The 18,202-nt window shown below is 49.3% G+C and overlaps 1 protein-coding gene across 3 annotated transcripts in view; it reads right to left on the bottom strand.

The window, feature by feature from the left end:
* Positions 1-18,202, bottom strand: part of LOC134948527 (lysine-specific demethylase 5C-like) — a 137,815-nt gene that overhangs the window by 86,477 nt on the left and 33,136 nt on the right. For all 3 annotated transcript variants that reach the window (XM_063936554.1, XM_063936552.1, XM_063936553.1), the window contains exon 3: positions 2,381-2,458. In XM_063936554.1, the coding sequence (XP_063792624.1) occupies positions 2,381-2,458 (78 nt within the window). The remainder of the gene's footprint in view (positions 1-2,380; positions 2,459-18,202) is intronic.

The raw sequence follows: 18,202 nt of genomic DNA on the forward strand, positions 1-18,202 counted from the left end.
TATAGGGAAAACAAAGACTGGGATACCTTCCATCCAGAACGAATACTATTGGATGTAAAAACATTGAATCTGTAGAACTTTATAAAATAGGAGCTAAATTAATCCATCTACAAATTGTTTTTGAATGCCAGTCGAGCATCAGTATGAAAGGAACATTCATTCTGAAGCACATCACAGATCCTATGAAACCAAAGGTCCTCAAGACTCTAACACCATCCAAAGGGGGAAATTCAATTGTTTTGGAGGTCTAATTTTTCCTGTCTAAAAACGGGACTGTTTAGACGCCCCAAACAATTGTCACTCTTCAATTTTTCTTTGGGCGCACATGCATTAGGCACCCAAACAGACCGGGTTTATCATCATAAAACTACTAAACCCGTCTAAAGTACTGCTGGGGGGGAAGGGGGGTTTGAAATTTAAGCCAAAAAAACAGCCTTGCCGTCATGAAAGATAATAAATGGAGATCTACATGACAGCGCTCATTGCTCTGAAAACGGTCCTAGAAAACACTTGCGTCTAAGGGCCATGGTTCACTGGACACAGTTGAACCTAGCCACACTAAACCATGGTGATGAAAAGGACCCTGACCTAACAGGTCTAGTCTTAAAGGCACACACTACACGGCCAGCTCGCTACCGGTTTGAGACTGTTCAAGGACCACAACATGGCTCTCAGTGTTTGGGTTACCAGCGGTTGGGATCCCGACAGCCAGAATGCCAGCAGTGGGGCAAGGGCAGTGACGCAACTTGTGGCCTCAGTGGCTCGCTGTGCTTGCCACAGGTTCTATTCCCATGAGCAGGAATAGCCCTCAGCCCCATGCCGGTATTCTGGCGGCTGGGATCCCTGCGTCTGTATGCTGACCGCCGGGACCATGACTACAGCCCGTACGCAGGACTGCCTGAGCAGAAACACCTAAACACATTTTACCTTCTTTATAACCCGCTCAAAACATTTCTAACTGAGGGAACAGGTAAAATCAAACTAAACTTTGTACAAGGGATCTGAAGACATTGCTAGTAGGTCACTCCACCTCGCACCTCACAGAGGCCATAATGTCAACATCTGGCTGACCCCCAGCTTTCCACCAGTTAAAAAAAACTTGCAATTGAAATGACCATTCTCCAGGGTAGTAGGGTATGCCTGTTTAAAAGATAGCCGCAACCTTTCGCTCCGCCCACTGCACGAGTTTGCTGGTTTTATCACGCTTGCTCAACTGATCACGAGGAGCTGAACTTTTTCAGCAAAAAAACTACTTGGGGTGAAACCCTCGGGTCATGAGATCTCAGAGCATTGGCTGGTAGAAAATAACTCCCTACTTGTACCCCTGTTTGCCAGATCAAATTCAAGATTAAATAGGACTCTCCCAATAAGCAGTGTATCCAGTCATTTTAGTGCAAGCCCAAATTTCAGACCTTAAACCAGATGGCAAGACGTCACAAGAGAGCAAAAGACAATAGCCTAACCACCAGGTAAGCTTAGAATCTAAAATAGAGTTCCAGAGTATTTGGGCACAATGTCAACATTAGCAATCGCTATCTGGGCCGACCAGACTGCAAACCATCTGCCGGGTGTCCCGAACACCTGCTAACTGCCTTCCTGACTCAAGCAACAACCAAGGTGGGTCCAAAGAGATCCCCATCACAATGTAAATAACCTTAAGGATAGCACGAATAGGTGTGAAGCCATTCTTAACAGCTGTGGCATGCAGAACGGGAATAGTGGGGTCTTAGATAAGCGAGATAATCTGTTTTCCTCTACATCTTTCACAGCAGACTATAGGTCACATGTGAATCCTTGCCATTCTAAATATTTTGTGCTTGGCAGATAGCTTGTACTTAACTCCAGCCTTCCTACTGGAATCCTCGGGAAAGCTTCAAGTTCAGACTGTTCAGCTGCCTCCCATTTCTCCTGGGAGGAATAGTCAGTGTCTGATCCCACCCACTACTGGAGTACAGCAAAAAGTCTGTTTAAAATGCGGTGGGAGATGCCAAACTCTTTTCTGATTGCATTGACTTCGCCAGGTGTTATTCTAAAACAAAACATCTGGTGAGGCAGCCAGGATGCCTGAAGTACCATGAATGAGCACTCCAGAAAGGGAACAGTTGCTACCCAAGTCTTCCACAAGAGAGGCAGTGTTTGGGAGCAAATGGTTGAGTGTCATTTACTCCCATACATTACCAGCTTTTCATTTTAACCAGCCAACTAGCTGGATGGTTGTAAGATAATCTTGAAGTATATGGCCAGCTTTAGGCTTTAGATATCTATAATGGTCACAAAGGGACATCAAGAATACCAAAACCAAGAGTTAATGGGGAAACAGAAAAAAAACAAAAAAAAACCTGCCATTGCAAACAATTACATTTGGTTTTGAGACACTCACCTCCAATTCATTTAGCCTCTGAATACGAGGGGTGAAACGGAAGTTATCTACCTCGACTGCAAACGGCGGTTGCCAGTCCTGTAGGAGAAAGGAAGAGGCATTAGCGGCTGCATTAATCAGATAAAAACGATGACACAGACAAAAGCGGTGACTCTGTGGGTGGGAATTCAATTGTTCTTTGCTCCCCCTGCTGGGCATCTTAAGCAACAGTCATCTATAGAAGCTATTCAATTGTTGCCCCGATAGACGCCAAGTAGCTGCGGCAGTCACATTTTTCCTTGCAACGCCCGGAGGTGCGAGAAAAAAGAAAAAAAAAATGTTTAAGTCTGACATTTGGACGCCCATTCAGGCTCTTTAGATGGACTTCGCTCTGGGTATAGCCACACAAAGCGGCTGACAGGTTCTTAAGCTGGCAATGGGGGTGCACGGAACAATTGAATTACTCCCTAAGTGGGAAATTTACAAAAGGTTTTTTTTGTTTTTGTTTTTGAATTAACGAAGGACCAACTCGCATGGAAGTCTCCACTCCAATTCGCAGCAAATCACCATTGTCGCGTAGCCTGCAGTGATATTCGTGCAGGCTTATGTGTCATTAGTGTAGTAAAGATTTAAATTTGTGGGGGTTCCCTGTATTTCATTGAACCAGCACCAGGCTCTTGAGTCGGTGCCAAGTTAATAGCATTTGGTTGAAAGGTAGTTTAATAATATTAATATTGTCTTTTATAGGAAGAGTACAAGGACCTTGCACAAGGACTGCTACCTTTCTGTTCTCCTTATTTGCCATCTGGTGGGAATATTGATTGGTGACCTGTTTATTCCCGATTGTCTTGTGAAAGTTTTTCTCTGCTTTTAATACGTCTTCATATTGTTAGGGCATTGTGTGATTAAAACCTTTTTATAGAATACCAAAGGTCTCTGCACTACTGCTTGTTTTCTGTTTACATTTATTGTTACAGGGTACAAGAAGAGGCCACTATACCATTTGGTACTCTCACAACTCACCCTCAAACCACCCGGACCTAGATGTGTATACACATATTGCCTCTGTGCAGAATACTGAACCCATGTGGTTTCAGTCATTTGCAGAACCGCCAGTCCATCAGCACCTGTTACCATGGGAACATGCTGCTCTGGCTAATGATTGACAGTCAGTGAAGTCACAGCCAATCAGCAGACTGTTCTCATGGCAACAGGCGCCGATTGCCTGGCGAGTCTGCAAGTGACAGCAACCACGTGGGTTCAGTCATTTGCACAGAGGAGCTCTATTTATTTTTTCTCTTTCTTTTAACCATTTACCACATCCATACTATGTCCAGGATTTCATCAAACCTCCCCATCACCCCTTGTCTACCTAATCCTTCATTTTATCCTCCCTCCCCCCTCTATGCTTCCCCCTAGTCTCCTACTGTCTCCCCTACTGTTTCCCATCCACCCCTCTACGTCCCTTCCCCTCCTCTCCTGTTACTCCACTTTCAGGTACGTCTGCCCCACCATGGGACTACCACCCAGCCCTGCTCCCTCCATCCTTTCCCTGTCACGCTGTACACACACACACACCTCCTCCTGCCATTTACTTTACATCCAAGTGACTCCATACATCAGGACATCACATCCCATCGGCAACCTGCCAGCTCCCGTTACCCTCCCCATCCCTCTTACCAACTCTGACATCTTTCTCCCATGTATTTGGCAAGGAAGCCATGGCCCTCATCCATTTCCCCTCCAACTCCCCACTTAACCCTACCCCCTTCCACCTCCTCCGCTACCTCTCTCCTTCTGCCCGTTTCCATCCTGCCCACCCCCTCAATCTCTCATTAGGCACTGTCCTCCCTGCCTTCAAGCATGCACTCCCTCCCCCATTTCTCTCCTTCAGTTTCGCTACAAACTCCTTGAGCATATTGTCAACAACTGTCTTACCGCCATTATTTTTCCAACACTCTGCTTGACCAATTTAAAGTCTGGCTTCTGCCCTCTCCACTGAAACTACCCTCACGAAAGTCTGCAATGACTCTATGCTTATTCACCTTGGCCTCTGCGGCTTTTGACACTGGATCACCCTCTCCTTCTGCAAATCCTTCACTCCCTTGGTCTGCGTGATACTGCCCTCTCCTGGCTATCCTCCTAACCCCCATCCCCATACCTTCTCCAACACCTCATGACTCCACCCCCTCCACACTTCCACTACATGCAGGTGTCACTCCTTTTTTCTCTCCATACAATACATCCTCTTTAGGTGAGCGTATTCGCTCTTCTGACTTCCACTAGTATCTCTTTGCTGGTGATACTCAAATCTACCTTTACTCCCATGACCTCTCCCCGAACTCCAACCATCTCTCTGCAATTTCTTCTTGGATGTCCCAGAGGTATCTTAAACTTAACAGGTCTAAAGGCGGGTACACACTAGGTGAATGAGAAAATAAGAATTTACTTACCGATAATTCTATTTCTCATAGTCCGTAGTGGATGCTAGGGACTCCGAAAGGACCATGGGGAATAGCGGCTCCGCAGGAGACTGGGCACAAAAGTAAAAAGCTTTAGGACTACCTGGTGTGCACTGGCTCCTCCCCCTATGACCCCCCTCCAAGCCTCAGTTAGGATACTGTGCCCGGACGAGCGTACACAATAAGGAAGGATTTTGAATCCCGGGTAAGACTCATACCAGCCACACCAATCACACCGTACAACTTGTGATTTGAACCCAGTTAACAGCATGATAACAGAGGAGCCTCTGAAAAGATGGCTCACAACAATAATAACCCGATTTTTGTAACAATAACTATGTACAAGTATTGCAGACAATCCGCACTTGGGATGGGCGCCCAGCATCCACTACGGACTATGAGAAATAGAATTATCGGTAAGTAAATTCTTATTTTCTCTAACGTCCTAGTGGATGCTGGGGACTCCGAAAGGACCATGGGGATTATACCAAAGCTCCCAAACGGGCGGGAGAGTGCGGATGACTCTGCAGCACCGAATGAGAGAACTCCAGGTCCTCCTCAGCCAGGGTATCAAATTTGTAGAATTTTGCAAACGTATTTGCCCCTGACCAAGTAGCTGCTCGGCAAAGTTGTAAAGCCGAGACCCCTCGGGCAGCCGCCCAAGATGAGCCCACTTTCCGTGTGGAATGGGCTTTTACAGATTTTGGCTGTGGCAGGCCTGCCACAGAATGTGCAAGCTGAATTGTACTACAAATCCAACGAGCAATCGTCTGCTTAGAAGCAGGGGCACCCAGCTTGTTGGGTGCATACAGGATAAACAGCGAGTCAGATTTTCTGACTCCAGCCGTCCTGGAAACATATTTTCAGGGCCCTGACTACGTCCAGCAACTTGGAATCCTCCAAGTCCCTAGTAGCCGCAGGCACCACAATAGGCTGGTTTAAGTGAAATGCTGAAACCACCTTAGGGAGAAATTGAGGACGAGTCCTCAATTCTGCCCTGTCCGTATGAAAAATCAGGTAAGGGCTTTTATAGGATAAAGCCGCCAATTCTGATACACGCCTGGCTGAAGCCAGGGCTAACAGCATTACCACTTTCCATGTGAGATATTTTAAGTCCACAGTGGTGAGTGGTTCAAACCAATGTGATTTTAGGAATCCCAAAACTACATTGAGATCCCAAGGTGCCACTGGAGGCACAAAAGGAGGCTGTATATGCAGTACCCCCTTGACAAACGTCTGAACTTCAGGGACTGAAGCTAGTTCTTTTTGGAAGAATATTGACAGGGCCGAAATTTGAACCTTAATGGACCCTAATTTGAGGCCCATAGACAGTCCTGTTTGCAGGAAATGCAGGAATCGACCCAGTTGAAATTCCTCTGTAGGGGCCTTCCTGGCCTCACACCACGCAACATATTTACGCCAAATACGGTGATAATGTTGCACAGTTACATCCTTCCTGGCTTTGATCAGGGTAGGGATAACTTCATCCGGAATGCCTTTTTCCTTCAGGATCCGGCGTTCAACCGCCATGCCGTCAAACGCAGCCGCGGTAAGTCTTGGAACAGACATGGTCCCTGCTGGAGCAGGTCCTTTCTTAGAGGTAGAGGCCACGGGTCTTCCGTGAGCATCTCTTGAATTTCCGGGTACCAAGTCCTTCTTGGCCAATCCGGAGCCACGAGTATAGTCTTTACACCTCTCCTTCTTATGATCCTCAGTACCTTGGGTATGAGAGGCAGAGGAGGGAACACATATACTGACTGGTACACCCACGGTGTTACCAGAGCGTCCACAGCTATTGCCTGAGGGTCCCTTGACCTGGCGCAATATCTGTCCAGTTTTTTGTTGAGGCGGGACGCCATCATGTCCACCTTTGGTTTTTCCCAACGGCTCACAATCATGTGGAAGACTTCTGGGTGAAGTCCCCACTCCCCCGGGTGAAGATCGTGTCTGCTGAGGAAGTCTGCTTCCCAGTTGTCCACTCCCGGAATGAACACTGCTGACAGTGCTATCACATGATTTTCCGCCCAGCGAAGAATCCTTGCAACTTCCGTCATTGCCCTCCTGCTTCTTGTGCCGCCCTGTCTGTTTACGTGGGCGACTGCCGTGATGTTGTCCGACTGGATCAACACCGGCTGACCCTGAAGCAGAGGCCTTGCCTGACTTAGGGCATTGTAAATGGCCCTTAGTTCCAGGATATTTATGTGAAGTGACGTTTCCATGCTTGACCACAAGCCCTGGAAATTTTTTCCCTGTGTGACTGCTCCCCAGCCTCTCAGGCTGGCATCCGTGGTCACCAGGACCCAATCCTGAATGCCGAATCTGCGGCCCTCTAGAAGATGAGCACTCTGTAACCACCACAGGAGAGACACCCTTGTCCTTGGAGACAGGGTTATCCGCTGATGCATTTGAAGATGCGATCCGGACCATTTGTCCAGCAGATCCCACTGAAAAGTTCTTGCGTGGAATCTGCCGAATGGAATCGCTTCGTAAGAAGCCACCATCTTTCCCAGGACCCTTGTGCATTGATGCACTGACACTTGGCCTGGTCTTAGGAGGTTCCTGACTAGGTCGGATAACTCCTTGGCTTTCTCCTCCGGGAGAAACACCTTTTTCTGTACTGTGTCCAGAATCATCCCTAGGAACAGCAGACGTGTCGTCGGAATCAGCTGCGATTTTGGAATATTTAGAATCCATCCGTGCTGTCGTAGTACTACTTGAGATAGTGCTACTCCGACCTCTAACTGTTCTCTGGACCTTGCCCTTATCAGGAGATCGTCCAAGTAAGGGATAATTAAGACGCCTTTTCTTCGAAGAAGAATCATCATTTCGGCCATTACCTTGGTAAAGACCCGGGGTGCCGTGGACAATCCAAACGGCAGCGTCTGAAACTAATAGTGACAGTTCTGTACCACAAACCTGAGGTACCCTTGGTGAGAAGGGCAAATTGGGACATGGAGGTAAGCATCCTTGATGTCCAGAGACACCATATAGTCCCCTTCTTCCAGGTTCGCTATCACTGCTCTGAGTGACTCCATCTTGAACTTGAACCTTTTTATGTAAGTGTTCAAGGATTTCAGATTTAAAATGGGTCTCACCGAGCCGTCCGGCTTCGGTACCACAAACAGCGTGGAATAATACCCCTTTCCCTGTTGTAGGAGGGGTACCTTGATTATCACCTGCTGGGAATACAGCTTGTGAATGGCTTCCAATACCGCCTCCCTGTCGGGGGGAGACGTTGGTAAAGCAGACTTCAGGAACCGGCGAGGGGGAGACGTCTCGAATTCCAATTTGTACCCCTGAGATACTACCTGCAGGATCCAGGGGTCCACTTGCGAGTGAGCCCACTGCGCGCTGAAATTCTTGAGACGGGCCCCCACCGTGCCTGAGTCCGCTTGTAAGGCCCCAGCGTCATGCTGAGGACTTGGCAGAAGCGGGGGAGGGCTTCTGTTCGTGGGAAGAGGCTGTCTGCTGCAGTCTTTTTCCCCTTCCTCTGCCCCGGGGCAGATATGAGTGGCCTTTTGCCCGCTTGCCCTTATGGGGACGAAAGGACTGAGCCTGAAAAGACGGTATCTTTTTCTGCTGAGAGGTGACCTGGGGTAAAAAGGTGGATTTCCCAGCCGTTGCCGTGGCCACCAGGTCCGATAGACCGACCCCAAATAACTCCTCCCCTTTATACGGCAATACTTCCATATGCCGTTTGGAATCCGCATCACCTGACCACTGTCGCGTCCATAACCCTCTTCTGGCAGAAATGGACATCGCACTTACTCTTGATGCCAGAGTGCAAATATCCCTCTGTGCATCTCGCATATATAGAAATGCATCCTTTAAATGCGCTATAGTCAATAATATATTGTCCCTGTCCAGGGTATCAATATTTTCAGTCAGGGAATCCGACCAAGCCACCCCAGCACTGCACATCCAGGCTGAGGCGATTGCTGGTCGCAGTATAATACCAGTATGTGTGTATATACTTTTTAGGATATTTTCCAGCTTCCTATCAGCTGGTTCCTTGAGGGCGGCCGTATCAGGAGACTGTAACGCCACTTGTTTTGATAAGCGTGTGAGCGCCTTATCTACCCTAGGGGGCGTTTCCCAACGTGCCCTAACCTCTGGCGGGAAAGGGTATAATGCCAATAATTTTTTAGAAATTAGCAGTTTTTTATCGGGGGAAAACCACGCTTCATCACACACCTCATTTAATTCAGGAAAAACTACGGGTAGTTTTTTCACACCCCACATAATACCCTTTTTTGTGGTACTTGTAGTATCAGAAATGTTCAAAACCTCCTTCATTGCCGTGATCATGTAACGTGTGGCCCTACTGGAAAATACGTTTGTTTCCTCACCGTCGACACTGGAGTCAGTGTCCGTGTCAGTGTCTGTATCGACCTGAGGTAACGGGCGTTTTAGAGCCCCTGACGGTGTTTGAGACGCCTGTACAGGTATTAACTGATTTGCCGGCTGTCTCATGTCGTCAACAGTCTTTTGTAAAGTGCTGACACTATCACGTAATTCTTTCCATAAGACCATCCAGTCAGGTGTCGACTCCCTAGGGGGTGACATCACTAACACAGGCAATTGCTCCGCCTCCACACCATTTTCCTCCTCATACATGTCGATACAACGTACCGACACACAGCACACACACAGGGAATGCTCTGACAGAGGACAGGACCCCACTAGCCCTTTGGGGAGACAGAGGGAGAGTTTGCCAGCACACACCAGAGCGCTATATATATATATATATATATATATATATATATATATATATATATATATATATATATATATATATATATATATATATATATATATATATATATATATATATATATATATAGGGATAACCTTATATAAGTGTTTTTCCCTGATATAGCTGCTGTATATATTTATCTGCCAAATTAGTGCCCCCCCTCTCTTGTTTTACCCTGTTTCTGTAGTTCAGGACTGCAGGGGAGAGTCAGGGAGCCTTCCTCCAAAGGAGCTGTGAGGAAAAAATGGCGCCAGTGTGCTGAGGAGATAGGCTCCGCCCCCTTTTCGGCGGCCTTTCTCCCGCTTTTTTATGGAAAAATTGGCAGGGGTTAAATGCATCCATATAGCCCAGGAGCTATATGTGATGTATTTATTGCCAAAAAAGGTGTTTTTATTGCGTCTCAGGGCGCCCCCCCCCCAGCGCCCTGCACCCTCAGTGACCGGAGTGTGAAGTGTGCTGAGAGCAATGGCGCACAGCTGCGGTGCCGATTTTCCGGACCTCTTCAGTCTTCTGGCTCTGGGACCCATCCATGGCTGGGCCTGTGATCGTCCCTCTGGAGCTAATGTCCAGTAGCCTAAGAAGCCCAATCCACTCTGCACGCAGGTGAGTTCGCTTCTTCTCCCCTTAGTCCCTCGTTGCAGTGAGCCTGTTGCCAGCAGGTCTCACTGAAAATAAAAAACCTACTTTAAACTTTTACTCTAAGCAGCTCAGGAGAGCCACCTAGATTGCACCCTTCTCGTTCGGGCACAAAAATCTAACTGAGGCTTGGAGGGGGGTCATAGGGGGAGGAGCCAGTGCACACCAGGTAGTCCTAAAGCTTTTTACTTTTGTGCCCAGTCTCCTGCGGAGCCGCTATTCCCCATGGTCCTTTCGGAGTCCCCAGCATCCACTAGGACGTTAGAGAAATGCCGGTGATGAAAGACCATCATTGAACGATATAGCATTCAACGATATAGTGCGTACACACTGAACGTTATCATTCCACGATAAGTGACGTCACCGCCAGCATTCCCGAACATGTAGCTCAGCCTGACATTGACGGGTTGAGCTTCATGTCAGCTCAATATTTGTGATCATTAACGACAGGAGCGCACATTATTCAGCGGTCACCAATATTACCCCCATACACACTAGACGATTTAAGGGGGTGAACAAGGAAGGAGGGATTGATAATGTGAGGGTATGTTTATAATGTTCCTAATTCTGTGTGGGTGTCTCACACAATGACACTATGCACTCTGATGAATGTTGATAAATATCTGTTTATTGAGGTATAGATTTATTTCAGGTGTGTCTTGCAGACTACCCTTTTAAAGTGTACCCTCCTAATGGTACACTAATGTCCACACTGTCCCTTAACGTGAAAAAGTCCTATACCACTGTCAGGTGTGTCCTGCAGACCACCCTTTACATGGTATACCTTCCTGGTGGTATACCTCAATGACCCAAGCTCAGGTAAATGTCAGGTGTGCCCTGAATGGGTCACCTTTACCATAGGTGTGGTAGGTGCCTATGTGCCTTCTGAAGCTGTATCTGCTTAAGTGTGTCTGGGGAATAAGACTAGTGCGGTGTCCCGCCTGTCAGTCCCTTGTTGTGTGCACCGCTGAAGGTGTTAGGTCGTGGGGATGTGTGCGTGCACACCTACCGCGGGGGGCAAGCTAACCGCCTTCCGCCAGTGAGAGCGCCTTCGTTTCCACGTCCTCTGGTGCCTGTGTCCTCCTCGTCCGTGTCGTTGGTCACTTCCGGTCCGTGTCCCGGCTCCAGCAGCCACTGGTCTTCTCCGTCCACGGGTTCCGTCTGTGACTTCCTCGTTCCCGCGTCACGTGCGATGTCGGACATCCCGCTCACGACCTAACACCTTTAGCGGTGCACACAACAAGGGACTGACAGGCGGGACGCCGCACTAGTCTTATTCCCCAGACACACTTAAGCAGACACAGCTTCAGAAGGCACATAGGCACCTACCACACCTGTGGTATAGGTGACCCGTTCAGGGCACACCTGACATTTACCTGAGCTTGGGTCATTGAGGTATACAAATATTTAGACATGTATAAATCAAGTGTACCTTCAAGGAAAACACACAAGAGTCTATCCTGTATGTATAAAATTCCTAGTAGATCAGCAAACATTTGAATATACGCTATAGCAATGTATACATCATTTACATTCCCTGAAACTTGTCATCTTCAGTAAGATCGGTGCCATTTCCAGAGTCAAACACTAGAACCAGGGGGCTTGCTGTACAGAGGACTCTCTGCAGCCAAAACACTGAATAAGATGACCATACGCAGCCACAAAGATTTCCATGCTTTACAGATGTGTCCATGTACACCCATCCTTAAATCATGCCAAACAGCCCCATTAAGTGGCTGGTACATACAGCCACTGTGCTAGTTATTGACAGCCGGTGGATACAGGCATGCACTAGTCCCTGGCACTGGAGAGCGGGTACATGCAGCCACTGTGCTAGTTCCTGGCAGCCGGTGGATACAGGCATGCACTAGTCCCTGGCACTGGAGAGCTGGTACATACAGCCACTGTGCTAGTTCCTGCCAGCCGGTGGACACAGGCACGCACTAGTCCCTGGCACTGGAGAGCGGGTACATGCAGCCACTGTGCTAGTTCCTGGCAGCCGGTGGATACAGGCATGCGCTAGTCCCTGGCACTGGAGAGCGGGTACATGCAGCCACTGTGCTAGTTCCTGGCAGCCGGTGGATACAGGCATGCGCTAGTCCCTGGCACTGGAGAGCGGGTACAAATAGCCACTGTGCTAGTTCCTGGCAGCCGGTGGATATGGACATGCGCTAATCCCTGGCACTGGAGAGCGGGTACATGCAGCCACTGTGCTAGTTCCTGGCAGCCGGTGGATACAGGCATGCACTAGTCCCTGGCACTGGAGAGCGGGTACATACAGCCACTGTGCTAGTTCCTGCCAGCCGGTGGATACAGGCATGCGCTAGTCCCTGGCACTGGAGAGCGGGTACATACAGCCACTGTGCTAGTTCCTGGCAGCCGGTGGATACAGGCATGCGCTAGTCCCTGGCACTGGAGAGCGGGTACATACAGCCACTGTGCTAGTTCCTGGCAGCCGGTGGATATGGACATGCGCTAGTCCCTGGCACTGGAGAGCGGGTACATACAGCCACTGTGCTAGTTCCTGGCAGCCGGTGGATACAGGCATGCGCTAGTCCCTGGCACTGGAGAGCGGGTACATACAGCCACTGTGCTAGTTCCTGGCAGCCGGTGGATATGGACATGCGCTAGTCCCTGGCACTGGAGAGCGGGTACATACAGCCACTGTGCTAGTTCCTGGCAGCCGGTGGATACAGGCATGCGCTAGTCCCTGGCACTGGAGAGTAGGTACATACGGCCACTGTGCTAGTTCCTGGCAGCCGGTGAATACAGACATGCACTAGTCCCTGGCACTGGAAAGCAAGTACATAAAGCCACTGTACTAGTTCCTGGCAGCCGGTGGATACAGGCATGCGCTAGTCCCTGGCACTGGAGAGCGGGTACATGCAGCCACTGTGCTAGTTCCTGGCAGCCGGTGGATACAGGCATGCGCTAGTCCCTGGCACTGGAGAGCGGGTACATACAGCCACTGTGCTAGTTCCTGGCAGCCGGTGGATATGGACATGCGCTAATCCCTGGCACTGGAGAGTAGGTACATACGGCCACTGTGCTAGTTCCTGGCAGCCGGTGGATACAGGCATGCGCTACTCCCTGGCACTGGAGAGTAGGTACATACGGCCACTGTGCTAGTCCCTGGCAGCCGGTGGATACAGGCATGCGCTAGTCCCTGGCACTGGAGAGTAGGTACATACGGCCACTGTGCTAGTTCCTGGCAGCCGGTGGATACAGGCATGCGCTAGTCCCTGGCACTGGAGAGCGGGTACATACAGCCACTGTGCTAGTTCCTGGCAGCCGGTGGATATGGACATGCGCTAGTCCCTGGCACTGGAGAGCGGGTACATACGGCCACTGTGCTAGTTCCTGGCAGCCGGTGGATACAGGCATGCGCTAGTCCCTGGCACTGGAGAGCGGGTACATACAGCCACTGTGCTAGTTCCTGGCAGCCGGTGGATACAGGCATGCGCTAGTCCCTGGCACTGGAAAGCAAGTACATAAAGCCACTGTACTAGTTCCTGGCAGCCGGTGGATACAGGCATGCGCTAGTCCCTGGCACTGGAGAGCGGGTACATGCAGCCACTGTGCTAGTTCCTGGCAGCCGGTGGATACAGGCATGCGCTAGTCCCTGGCACTGGAGAGCGGGTACATACAGCCACTGTGCTAGTTCCTGGCAGCCGGTGGATATGAACATGCGCTAGTCCCTGGCACTGGAGAGCGGGTACATACGGCCACTGTGCTAGTTCCTGGCAGCCGGTGGATACAGGCATGCGCTAGTCCCTGGCACTGGAGAGCGGGTACATACAGCCACTGTGCTAGTTCCTGGCAGCCGGTGGATACAGGCATGCGCTAGTCCCTGGCACTGGAGAGCGGGTACATACAGCCACTGTGCTAGTTATTGACAGCCGGTGGATACAGGCATGCACTAGTCCCTGGCACTGGAGAGCGGGTACATACAGCCACTGTGCTAGTTCCTGGCAGCCGGTGGATATGGACATGCGCTAGTCCCTGGCACTGGAGAGCGGGTACATACGGCCACTGTGCTAGATCCTGGCAGCCGGTGGATACAGGCATGCGCTAGTCCCTGGCACTGGAGAGCGGGTACATACAGCCACTGTGCTAGTTCCTGGCAGCCAGTGGATACAGGCATGCGCTAGTCCCTGGCACTGGAGAGCGGGTACATGCAGCCACTGTGCTAGTTCCTGGCAGCCGGTGGATACAGGCATGCGTTAGTCCCTGGCACTGGAGAGCGGGTACATACAGCCACTGTGCTAGTTCCTGGCAGCCGGTGGATACAGGCATGCGCTAGTCCCTGGCACTGGAGAGCGGGTACATACAGCCACTGTGCTAGTTCCTGGCAGCCGGTGGATACAGGCATGCGCTAGTCCCTGGCACTGGAGAGCGGGTACATACAGCCACTGTGCTAGTTCCTGGCAGCCGGTGGATACAGGCATGCGCTAGTCCCTGGCACTGGAGAGCGGGTACATACAGCCACTGTGCTAGTTCCTGGCAGCCGGTGGATACAGGCACTGCACTAGAGCAAAGTCAATAATTCCTTTATGACCGGACGCAGCCACAAAGATTTCCATGTTTTACAGATATGTCCATGTACACCTATCCTCAAACCATGCCAAATAGCCCCATTAAGTGCACCATGGACATTGCAATTTAGCTACACCAAAGCACTAATCCTATGTATCAACGACATTACAAGCAAATGAAGATTCAATGTTTTACGAAAAGATACACAATCTATGGTGCCAAGGCAATAGACCGGTCCGATACAAGTGACCTACGTCCTGCATTGTTATGCTTAATCTCTACTTTTATATCAATTCCTTTGAAACATAAAAAGCTAATCTTAACGACCTAGTACCTGATATGCAAACTAAACAGTGCTACTGGGGAAAGTGCACAGTATGGGAATCATATCAGGCGCCTCGTAGCATATGGCACAAAAAGGATAAAACTAGATGGAGGATACACTCAGTCTACAGGCTTTCACCCTTATATATAGTCAGAACTCCACCGTAACTAGGTTACTGCAGTGGGTCACAATTTCCCCACAAAAAAAAAAATTTGCGGTGGGGGACATGCGAGATGCAAACTCTGATCCACCAATCTGGAGAATGATATGCCACATTTTGCCTCCATACATCTGTAGCTCAATACCATTACAGGACTACCACGATCAGAAAATAGGATTTTAATACCTACCGGTAAATCCTTTTCTCTTAGTCCGTAGAGGATGCTGGGGATGCTTCAAGAACCATGAGGTATAGACGGAATCTGCAGGAGACATAGGCACACTTTAAGACTTTGATTGGGTGTGAACTGGCTCCTCCCTCTATGCCCCTCCTCCCAGACTCCAGTTTAAGTAACTGTGCCCAGGGAGACGAACATTTCAAGGAAATAATTTTTTGTTAAACCACGGTGAGCATCTTACCAGCTCACACCTCAGTATGCCGCAGAACGTGGCATTCAATAGAATACCAGCCAACGGCATGAAGAATATGCAGCAATATGCTGACATAAAGCGCAACACAACCTGTGTGTGTAAACACAACCAATAACAGCATAACGCATGTCATGGCATGAACATCATCAGCAATAGGCTAACTTAAACACAACACACCATATGTGTAAACATACCCAATAACTGCAGATACAGTACGCACTGGGACGGGCGCCCAGCATCCTCTACGGACTAAGAGAAAAGGATTTACCGGTAGGTATTAAAACCCTATTTTCTCATATGTCCTAGAGGATGCTGGTGATGCTTCAAGAACCATGGGGTTTATACCAAAGCTCAAGAACGGGCGGGAGAGTGCGGACGACTCTGCAGCACCGATTGACCAAACAAGAGATCCTCATCAGCCAGGGTATCAAACTTGTAAACTTCGTAAAGGCATTTGATCCCGACCAAATAGCAGCTCGGCAAAGCTGTAATGCCGAGACCCCTCGGCAGCCGCCCAGGATGAGCCCACCTTTCTGTAGAATGGGCTTTCACAGATTTCGGTAACTGCAACCCTGCCGTAGAATGAGCCTGCTGAATCGTATTGCAGATCCAGCGCGCAATAGTCTGCTTAGAAGCAGGAGCCCCAATCTTGTTGGGAGCCCACAGGACAAACAGAGCCTCTGTTTTCCTAATATGAGCCGTTCTGGTGACAGATTTTTAAAGCTCTGACCACATCGAGAGACTTCGATTCTGCCAAGGTGTCAGTAGACACTGGCACCACAATAGGCTGTTTTACGTGAAACCACTTTGGCAGAAATTGCTGACGAGTTCTCAACTCCGCTCTATTAGCATGGAAGATTAAAATAAGAATTTACTCACCGGTAATTCTATTTCTCGTAGTCCGTAGTGGATGCTGGGAACTCCGTAAGGACCATGGGGAATAGCGGGCTCCGAAGGAGGCTGGGCACTCTAGAAAGATCTTAGACTACCTGGTGTGCACTGGCTCCTCCCACTATGACCCTCCTCCAAGCCTCAGTTAGGTACTGTGCCCGGACGAGCGTACACAATAAGGAAGGATTTTGAATCCCGGGTAAGACTCATACCATACCAGCCACACCTATCACACCGTACAACTCGTGATATGAAACACAGTTAACAGTATGAAACAATAGAGCCTCTCAACAGATGGCTCAACAATAACCCGATTTAGTTAACAATAACTATGTACAAGTATTGCAGATAAACCGCACTTGGGATGGGCGCCCAGCATCCACTACGGACTACGAGAAATAGAATTACCGGTGAGTAAATTCTTATTTTCTCTGACGTCCTAGTGGATGCTGGGAACTCCGTAAGGACCATGGGGATTATACCAAAGCTCCCAAACGGGCGGGAGAGTGCGGATGACTCTGCAGCACCGAATGAGAGAACTCCAGGTCCTCCTCAGCCAGGGTATCAAATTTATAGAATTTTGCAAACGTGTTTGCCCCTGACCAAGTAGCAGCTCGGCAAAGTTGTAAAGCCGAGACCCCTCGGGCAGCCGCCCAAGAAGAGCCCACCTTCCTTGTGGAATGGGCATTGACAGATTTTGGCTGTGGCAGGTCTGCCACAGTATGTGCAAGCTGAATTGTACTACAAATCCAACGAGCAATAGTCTGCTTAGAAGCAGGAGCACCCAGCTTGTTGGGTGCATACAGGATAAACAGTGAGTCAGATTTTCTGACTCTAGCCGTTCTGGAAACATATTTTCAGTGCCCTGACAACGTCTAGCAACTTGGAGTCCTCCAAGTCCCTAGTAGCCGCAGGCACCACAATAGGCTGGTTCAAGTGAAACGCTGACACCACCTTTGGGAGAAACTGGGGACGAGTCCTCAATTCTGCCCTATCCATATGGAAAATCAAATAAGGGCTTTTACAAGACAAAGCCGCCAATTCTGATACTCGCCTGGCAGAAGCCAAGGCCAATAACATAACCACCTTCCACGTGAGATATTTCAGATCCACGGTTTTTAGTGGTTCAAACCAATGTGATTTTAAGAAACTCAACACCACGTTGAGATCCCAAGGTGCCACGGGGGGCACAAACGGGGGCTGAATATGCAGCACTCCTTTAACAAATGTCTGAACTTCAGGTACTGAAGCTAGTTCTTTTTGAAAGAAAATTGACAGAGCCGAGATCTGTACCTTAATGGAGCCCAGTTTTAGGCCCATATTCACTCCTGCTTGCAGGAAATGCAGAAATCGACCTAGTTGAAATTCCTCCGTTGGGGCCTTTTCGGCCTCACACCATGCAACATACCTCCGCCATATGCGGTGATAATGAGTTGCTGTGACCTCTTTCCTGGCTTTAATAAGCGTAGGCATGACTTCCTCCGGAATGCCCTTTTCTCGGCCAATCCGGAACCACGAGAATTGTGTTTACTCCTCGCTTTCTTATTATTCTCAATACCTTTGGTATGAGAGGTAGAGGAGGGAACACATAAACTGACCGGTACACCCACGGTGTCACTAGAGCGTCCACAGCTATCGCCTGAGGG

Source organism: Pseudophryne corroboree, chromosome 8 (genome assembly GCF_028390025.1).
Source record: "Pseudophryne corroboree isolate aPseCor3 chromosome 8, aPseCor3.hap2, whole genome shotgun sequence".
Classification (NCBI taxonomy): domain Eukaryota; kingdom Metazoa; phylum Chordata; class Amphibia; order Anura; family Myobatrachidae; genus Pseudophryne; species Pseudophryne corroboree.